This window comes from Sinocyclocheilus anshuiensis, unplaced genomic scaffold (assembly GCF_001515605.1).
Source record: "Sinocyclocheilus anshuiensis isolate Anshui unplaced genomic scaffold, SAMN03320099.WGS_v1.1 scaffold364, whole genome shotgun sequence".
NCBI lineage: Eukaryota > Metazoa > Chordata > Actinopteri > Cypriniformes > Cyprinidae > Sinocyclocheilus > Sinocyclocheilus anshuiensis.
Window position 1 is genome coordinate 1,159,074 of NW_015555735.1, and position 8,894 is coordinate 1,167,967.

The following is an 8,894-nucleotide window of genomic DNA, read 5'->3' on the forward strand; positions in this document are numbered from 1 at the left end:
GTTGCTTTTCAACCAAGGGAGTGGGCTCTCTCATAATTCATGAATAAAGAATGGTATCAAACGTCCTGCAAGAGCGATTTCTTCCAACGATCCATGAGCAATTTGGTGATGATCCGTGCATTTTCCAACATGATGGAGCACCATGTCACAAAGCAAGAGTGATAAAGAAGTGGCTCGAAGATCATTACATTGAAATTTTGGATCAGTGGCCAGGCAACTCCCCGAATCTCAATCCTATAGAGAACCTATGGTCAGTCCTCAAAAGGCGAGAGGACAAGCAGAAGCCCACAAATTGTGATCAACTCCGATAACTAATAAGGCAAGCATTGATCGCCATCAGTCAGGATTTGGCCCAGAAGCTAATATCCAGCATGCCAGAGCGAATTGCAGAGGTTATGAAGAACAAGGGTCAACACTGTAAATATTGACTCCTTATATTTATTTGCCAATAAAAGCCTTTAAAATGTATGATATTCTTATCGTTTTTCAGTATACCATAGAAACATGTGGAAAAATAATCTACAAATAAAGCCGCAAACTTTGCAAAACACAAAATTGGTCACTGCCAAAACTTGTGGCCACAACTGTATATGCATGTGTGTGTGTATTCATCTTATAACGATAATTATGAAGAAACTAAATTAATTGATGGGGTTTATAATAAAGAAATTTGAATATTTATAGGTATTCTGCAGATAAGACATACAAAACTTGGTACTGAAGCAGCAAACTTTGCAAAACACAAAAATTTTATTGTCACTGCCAAAACTTTTGGCCATCACTGTACACTCATTCTTGTGGTGCATTATGGGGTTTAATAGCCTAAAGTGTCTAGATAGTGGGCAGTATGGTTTCCGATACCACAAAAAATCATTATCCCCTTAAATTGTGCATGATATTATATGTATGGGGCGAATTTGTACACAGCCTATTGTCTGGGTCAAAGTTTAAAAGTAGCCTACCACTCTGCATGTGAACTTTATTGTTTAATGACTGCCTTCTACTGTCCTGAAGGAAGAGGAAAACCCATAGGCTAAATAAAGAAAAGGGGTGACAGAGAGCATGAGAAACTAGTAAATTAAAAGATTAGTTACCCCCTGGCTCTATTTGTTCTGTCCCATTGTCTGAAACTATTATTCATTAATCATTCAAACATTGTTTGATGTCTTTGAAGAAAAGAAAAAAAAGACTTCTTAGCTCAGAGATATGAGACCCTGGAATTAATTACTAATTAAAACAATTTATTACATCACATTTAAACATTTTTATTCATTTTATACATGGTACATTTCCAGTCCCCATCTCAAAACAGATTTTTATGGAGCTGACTTTATTACTGTCTAAACCTGTAAGTTTACTAGCTATTGAAGATATTTCCTCACAAGCAGTGAAGAGATTTGTTACTTAGGAGTAAAATGCAACAGTAAAATGTTCATTTGTCATCAGCAGCTTTCATTGGGCACTATATATGGAGTTCACAGGCATTTTAATTTCCATCCGTCACATCCTCAGCTTCTGCGCTTCTTCGGTATCAGAGGTGGAGGGGTGTGATGTGGCAATGAATCTGCCACTTTATCAGGCTGTGGGAGATGGAAAAAAATATTTTAATATATTGTATCAGTAATGATTAGGATGTAGGCCCGTTTACATCTTGCAAACTGTGGTAAACACTGAAGTTATTTGTTTTGCTGTAATGACCATTAGCTAAAATACAAACGACTGAAGTCTTGCCTGTTGTAACTGGAAGATCCAGCTTTGATAGTCCTCAGGGTAAGTGCAGGAGACAAGCAGAGGCTCCATCAGTTCACCTGGAAAACACATCACTTTATATCAGCATGAAGATTACAACAGTCTGGAAAACACACTTGACGTTGAAGTTGGTACTATGTGGCTTGAAATCTGTTAGAATGGTGCACAGAAGCTATGAAGCGACATGAATCATAGTTTGTATTTTTTGTCAATTGTCATTGTCAATATTTTTGATTCAAAAAGTGCCGTTAAAGGTCAGATATTTCTATAACTTGATGCCATTTCAAATGAATTGCCTCTTTAACAGTTTCAACAAAATTCAAGTGATAAGAGGAACGTGCTGAGAATCCAGTCTGAGAGTGTTTATCATCACATGGCTCTATTCTGAAGCTGAGTCACAAGTATGACTACCAAAGATCACTTGATTTCTGACTCAAAACATGAAATGTATCGAACTTTGGCTTTCTTGGGGTATGTAAAAGATCAATATATCATAATATAGTATATCCTAAAATACCTCCAGCAAACTAATGAGATAGCACAACTAATGAGTAAGCCCTATGGTTTGGTGTTACGCAATAGTTATTTCTTAGGTTGTCATGACAATTGATAGTGAAATGACTTATATGACAGATAAGCATAGCACAGATATGTGCTTAAAGAAAGTAGAGACCATTACCACATCCTCCACTGAAGTGAAGCATGTGATGTAAAAACGTTACCACAAAGTGACAATATATAGCTAAATGTGCTGGCCAAAACAGAACGGAATATTTTTCTGTCCCCCTACGAAGGTCTGTGGTTAGAATTACTGGCTCCATACATTTTCATTTGATTTTATACATATTAATTTATATACAAATTGCAGGTTATGTCCAAGTGTTGCCTTGTGAAAAAGAAGTAGCATACTTTTAAAAAGAGTGTTTATAATTCAGAAATGATATACTAGTTTTAAAAGTTCAAACTGCATAACGTTTTTAGTCACTTAACTGCATGTTAATTGCAATTATCTGAACTTAAGAGTGTTTTTTTGGTGTTTTAACAAGTTTCACTCAGAATTTGCTAGTAAATTTAACAAACAGTTACACAGAATAAGCAAACATTGAATTTAACTTTAAATTTTTAAGTAGAATAACTGTAATAGCAATGTCTTGCAAAACATACTCGAATAATCTTTGCTTTATTTACACCTTTGAAAAATCATGTTTTACAGTGTACATCTTTAAATGTTATTTTATACTGTAATTACAGTACTTCTATTGTCTTTGAAATACAGTATGGTTAAAGTGTACTGCCAAATGTAGGCTACTGAAAGCATCTGTAAACTAAAATATATTTAAATTTTATGTCTAAATACATTTATTTAATGTTGTAATTATTTAATATTAACTTTAAATGTAATATCAAACAACACACAACAGTTAAAATAATAATAAAGTATTTTGTAAGTGCTTCAGTATGTTAGTCAACACATCAAACTTCTTTAAAGCTCAACCAGATTAAAACTTGATGATTTAAAATATGCTTTAATGTTAAACGTTTATTTTGACTATTTCAAAGTGCACTTTTTTTGTTTTACAGAATTGGATTATCTGAAAGTAGTTTTTTTTTAAATATACTTAAAAATATAGATTTTAAGTACACTACAAGTGCACATTAAATACAATTAAGCACACTTCTTTTAACAAGGGTAGTTTTGCAATAATATAGCTGTTCAGAAACATACATACCTGTGAGTTCAAACTCCAATCTGCCAGGTAATGCAGATCTTTCCATGGCTTTAATACTCTTTAGTGGCAGACAGCCCTTCAGTATAAAACAATACAACTCAGTAAGTGCTTTGATGTTGTATAAACATTGTTTATTGTCACTTAAATTGAGGTCAAATGATAATGATTCTGGCCAGAAGGTCTTTCATGAAGATGCACTTGATAAAGGAACGTTACCCACTCTTTTTTTTAAAGTAACAGTATGTTTAAACTCCACTGTCAGCACTTTGTGACTTTTTAACTAAGTTTATTGTTCAATCTAATCGGGTTCACCAATTGAGGCTGGCAAATACATTTCAATGGCTGCTGATAATGCAGTGTTCCGTAGAGCTCATTGTTTAGTCAGCAAAATCAGCTTACTTCATATTTCACACGTACACGATGACAGTCCAGAGACAGAATGAGGAGGTCACATGGGAAGAGCACAAGCAAACGCTCCTGAGGTCCCTGTAAACGCCGGTCCTGTTGTTTGAAAGAGGTCAGTTTAGTACCATCCTGAACTGCGTGCATGGACACCACACTCTATTTATAGTCTATAATCTTACCTGTGTGTATACGTTGCTGATGTGCACCAGTGAAAGGTATCTGGGATAGCCCATGTGCTGAATGGGTGTCCCCTCCCATTGCAAGATGGGAGACCGCAGTAAGTACCTTTTAAGCTCCTCCCTCTTCCAGTTTTCATTACATGGCACCTGTAACAGTGAAAATAAAATGTAGGAGCAAGATTTTTTTTTTATTTGCCAATGTTTTATGAGTTCTATATAGGATATATATTTCAATACAATACTGAATAAGATCTACCAGGTATGAGAGAGCACTATGGGACGGGCTCAGCTGTTGCCTTAAGGATTTGTATCTCCTGTTCTCGATGTTCTCCATCCAGGCTTTTGTTTCAGCAGCAGTAGCACAAACGAAGATCTTTGAGTCCACCATAGGCCCTAGAGTATATCATAAATATAGGTGTACTATAATCAAAACATTTTGTGACCTCCAAATTTTCATATTCAGGTTTAATTAAGTGATTTCTTTTGCTCTTACCGCTAATCTCAAACATATGTGGAGAACTGGGGTCCTGCTGTGAGAGCAGACGCACCTCAATGGCTGAGAGAGGAAGAATGCCCTGTGACAAAACATAGATGTCAGTTTAGAGTGAAGCTCATGCCATTAAATATTTGATAATACTTAGAGTCTTACCTCATAAATAAAATCATTATTAGAGCTGTCCAAAGCGAGGATTAACAAATGGAAGGAAAATAAAACCAGATATCTTTCACTCATAGCCTGCAAACAGAAATCATATGCAATAAGTTGGACATACACATATGGCTCCAAACATTGAGTAAAATCAAAGGACATCTTTTTCAGTAGTCAGTGGCAGATTGGCACATGAACGGTGTAGTATAAAACAATTTAGTTGAATTGTTACCTTTGTGTATCCACTGTGTAAATACACTGAAGATGAGTGGATAATGTCTCCATAGGTGTGTGGTGCCTGTCCTTCCCATTCTCTGATCGGTTGAGTGTATAGCCTATGATGGAGCTCCTTTTTCTTCAAGCCCCAAAGCACCAGCTGACAAACAGGAATACAAATATCACTCTACTTTATGTTATATGAAGAGCATGTAATGTTGATAAATGCACAGAAGATGATTGTATTTATTATTAGTAGTTTATTTTTTAAGCTGATAAAGACATACTTGTGAATTGTTGTGTTTTGTTGTGTCCTTCACAGAGACAGGATCTGGGTCCTTACACAAGACAGATGTAGGAATGCAAATAAAGCTGATCAAACTCTTATTCAGTGCAGACATTGTATTAATCTGGATGTATATGAACACAGTGGCCCCATAACTTTTTTTTGATACTTTAATGCACTTAAGCTAAACATCCCAGAACGTTACTTCATTATACAAAATATAAAACCAAGTGGCGTCTGTACACCAATGATGCTATTTTCTTTCAAGTAAATGCCAGTCGGTTTGATATTTTGATTTTTAGGTGTCAAAACTTTTTTTCTTTTGTGGCCACCGTGTACTTTGTTTTGTTTTCTATTTGTCATTGTTAATGTGGAAACCTAGCTACACCCTTTGCCACTTCCTGTTTACTGGCTTACCTCCTGCTTCAGGCGCCTCAAAGAGGGACAGCGATGAGGACCTTCATTTGTGCCATTCCTTGTGGAAATTTGGAGCCTGCTTTCAGCAAGACTCCAGATTCTGAAACAGCAGATGGCTAAACACTGTCAAATCACTTTATCTTGCAGCATAACAGACGAGGATTTAAGAAACGGAATGCAAATTGTTGTGCTCTGCAGCTCTGCACTGTGTGGTAGATTTTGTGGGACAGGATTTTGGTCATGGCTGTTCTATTCAAGAATCATGTTTGGCTGTTTTGCATGTGAATGTTAATGCACTTTAAGGTTAAGCATGCTAGAAAAAAAAAATCAGTGTTCTGGTTTGTAAAAAAAAATGTAACTGAAGTAACATGGAACAATGATTTATTTAATTAATTTATTTTATTATAAATTATTAATTAATTGTATATATTTGCTTCATGTGGTAAAATTTAAAAATATCAGTTGAGTTGATTTTTAAGGTTCAGATAAGGTGAAAAAAATGTTCCTTTATGTGACGGCCTCAATTATCTATATTTTAGCATGTGTATAGTTTCCATTAGTAAAAATAACCATGAAGATCATCCCAATCTAGTCTGGGTAACCATTACATCCATTTGGAAACCACATGTAACAAATTATCACCCTATAGTCAGCCTGAAGCCATTGTTTTTATTACAAAGCGCACTTTAACAAATATTTGATGAGGCTTGTTCCCTAAATGTTGCTTATTTTATCCCCAGACCCTCTGTTCCCACTGCTTTTACCCATGCTGCTTGCTGGGGAAGTGCCCAGACATAAGCAGCTTACTGTGGGTGGTGAATGACAAGCAGACACCCGCCATCTGACCCTTAATGTGCTCTACTCTTTAAAATACACCCACAAAACACTTCAACAGGTATATTGCAAGACCGCTGCCTACTTAAATGAGTGATTTAACTTTATTATTACTCTAAACAGACAATGTTTTCACCCCGATGCATATTAACAACCTATGTGTATTTCTGCAGATTGGCCGTTGTCTGATCCCCGTTTTTCTGCTAGTTTGGCCACATAAAGCTTATGAGCTCTGATTAACTCCCACTCTAATCCCTAGTCACCTAATGAGAGGATTGAGGCTTCCAGCTCGGAGTAAGACACCAGACTGCTCAAACACGCTTGGCTCCTTTAATTAGCTATACTAGTTGCATTAGTTCTGCCTCATTTGGTGTATGAGAGGCTCTAATGAGATCTGTAGCTGCAAGTCTGCTGCCTATCCATGGTAAACACCACAGTTGCGAGGGGTATAAAACAACTCAGACTTACACAAGAAGCTCAAGATGTTTCACACAGTTACATCAAATACATTTCAGATGGATGGAAGTGAAGCAGAACAGTTTGATGCTGAAAAAGGTGTCCTTTTCTAAAAATAACTTGGCTGAAACTGACATGTTTTCTCACTATAAAGACCATTAGGTCTTAAAATGTATACACTAAAAAACAAACCCAACAAACATTGACAATGCTATTGGACAGCCACTTCTGTTTTACATACACATGATTATGAACAACTATCCTACTCATTTCTTTTAAAACCTCTTGTGGTTTTCGAAATGTTATCAAACATTACCTAACACTCTGAAAGAAGGAAGTTCTGCTACTAAGTATATTCTGACTGCCCAAGAGCCTGGTTCCAACTAAACTGCAGTTGCAAAGAAACTCTTACCCTGCATTGTTGATTTCCAGGAGTTCGATCTCATCTGGGCCCACTTCATCAGTCCCTGTATGCCTCTGGGTCACACTGCAGCATCCCATAGCTTGTCTACACCTTACCTCTCCTTTCCACAAACACGTCTCCAATGGCTTCTCCTCTAAACTACAGCTAAACTGACAGCCATATGGTCACCCCCACACGCCCCACAGCCCGACAGACTATAAGCAGGGTTCAAGAATGAGTTGCACAGAAGCCAGACATTGGAAAAGTCACTGGATAGAAGCCGACAAAGTCGAGCGAATGAAGAGGAGCAAGAGAGGTTTATGAAACTTTCAAGCACGGCAGTTACACACAAATACTGCGCTATTTCTTCCTGTTGGTATCAGTGGTGACGCAGCAGCGGCCAACACAACTTCCTCACTTCACTCAGTTTCAACTGCGAGTGAGCTTGAAAGCACTGAACGGTTTGTTTTCGACTTTGATTTTACACATGGGGGATGCAAGCAGCATCAATAAAGCAAATCCCACTTAAGATGATTACACCTCATGAAGTCAACACAAAAAGTAGTCACAACAAAAAAGCCACAGGTGAGTCGGAGACATGTGTGTTTACTGGTATGGAGCATGTTAGTATATATAGAGGTCTAATCTGGTGTTTGTTTTGTCGCATGTGCCACAGATGGAGGAAGAAGGAGGGTCCTGTGGTTGCAACACAACACACAAAAAACTCGGGTGACTGTCTGAACTTCACTCAAAGAGAACATTTAAAATCACTTCTTTGAAGAAGTTATGGTAATTTGGTGAAAAAACAATTGAAGGTGAAAAGCAGAAGCATCATATTTGATTGTGAGTTTTGAGGTAAGACATAACCTGACACCCTCCCCCCCAAAAATAAACCTTTTTTTTTTCTCCCGAAGAAATACCTTTATAAACAAGGACACTTTAAACTGACCAAAAATGACAATGTTACAAAAAAATTTATATTTCAAATAAATGTTGCTGTGCCATGTATGAATGTTCATTTGAGCTTTATATTCATCAGAGATTCCTGAAAAAAACAAAACACAGTATTACGGTTTACATAAAATATTAAGCAGCACAACAGTTTTCAGCAGTGATAATAGTAACATTTATCAATAATCAACATGATTTCTCAAGGATTATGTGACACTGAAGACTGTAGCAATGGCTGCTGAAAATTCAACTCTGCCACCACAGGAATAAATGATATTAAAAAAATTATTAATAATATTTTATTAATATGTAATATATAAAAATTATTAATATATAATACATAAAAATATTTATATAAAATTGTAATATTTGAAAAATATATAATGTTATTTATAAAGAATTACACTCATATTTTGTAGTTCAAAGGGTTTTCTTTACAATGAAACCATTTTTTTGAATTTCCTCCATTGTATGTGTGTAGGGTAAACATTTGAATGTTAAATTTAGGCGAAAATACAAAAAAACGCCCTGAGCTTAAGTGGTTAAGGTTAAAAAAACACATTATTTTCCACATACTGCACATTATTGTTTCTCCTCTATGCCCCGCCTTTCTGAAACG

At 36.2% G+C, this 8,894-nt stretch overlaps 1 protein-coding gene across 1 annotated transcript; it reads right to left on the reverse strand.

Moving 5' to 3' along the window:
• Nucleotides 1-1,239: 1,239 nt before the first annotated feature.
• Nucleotides 1,240-7,793, reverse strand: LOC107673087 (uncharacterized). Its single transcript, XM_016466541.1, has 12 exons — nt 7,334-7,793; nt 5,632-5,731; nt 5,216-5,266; nt 4,945-5,088; nt 4,713-4,799; nt 4,557-4,638; nt 4,320-4,456; nt 4,064-4,210; nt 3,879-3,980; nt 3,480-3,555; nt 1,732-1,808; nt 1,240-1,580 (listed from the first exon to the last, which is right to left on the reverse strand). Exons 1-12 carry the CDS (start codon nt 7,420-7,422, stop codon nt 1,509-1,511), a joined length of 1,164 nt encoding a protein of 387 aa, XP_016322027.1. The 5' UTR covers nt 7,423-7,793; the 3' UTR covers nt 1,240-1,508.
• Nucleotides 7,794-8,894: the final 1,101 nt, after the last annotated feature.

Excerpts from the sequence above, each read along its gene's own strand:
- LOC107673087 (XM_016466541.1), bottom strand. The coding sequence starts at position 7,422 with ATGGGATGCTGCAGTGTGACCCAGAGGCATACAGGGACTGATGAAGTG. Across the intron at positions 4,457-4,556 it reads ACATATGTTTGAGATTAGCG|GGCCTATGGTGGACTCAAAG; the intron begins GTAAGAGCAAAA and ends GATATACTCTAG. Across the intron at positions 4,211-4,319 it reads ATAGTGCTCTCTCATACCTG|GTGCCATGTAATGAAAACTG; the intron begins GTAGATCTTATT and ends TCACTGTTACAG.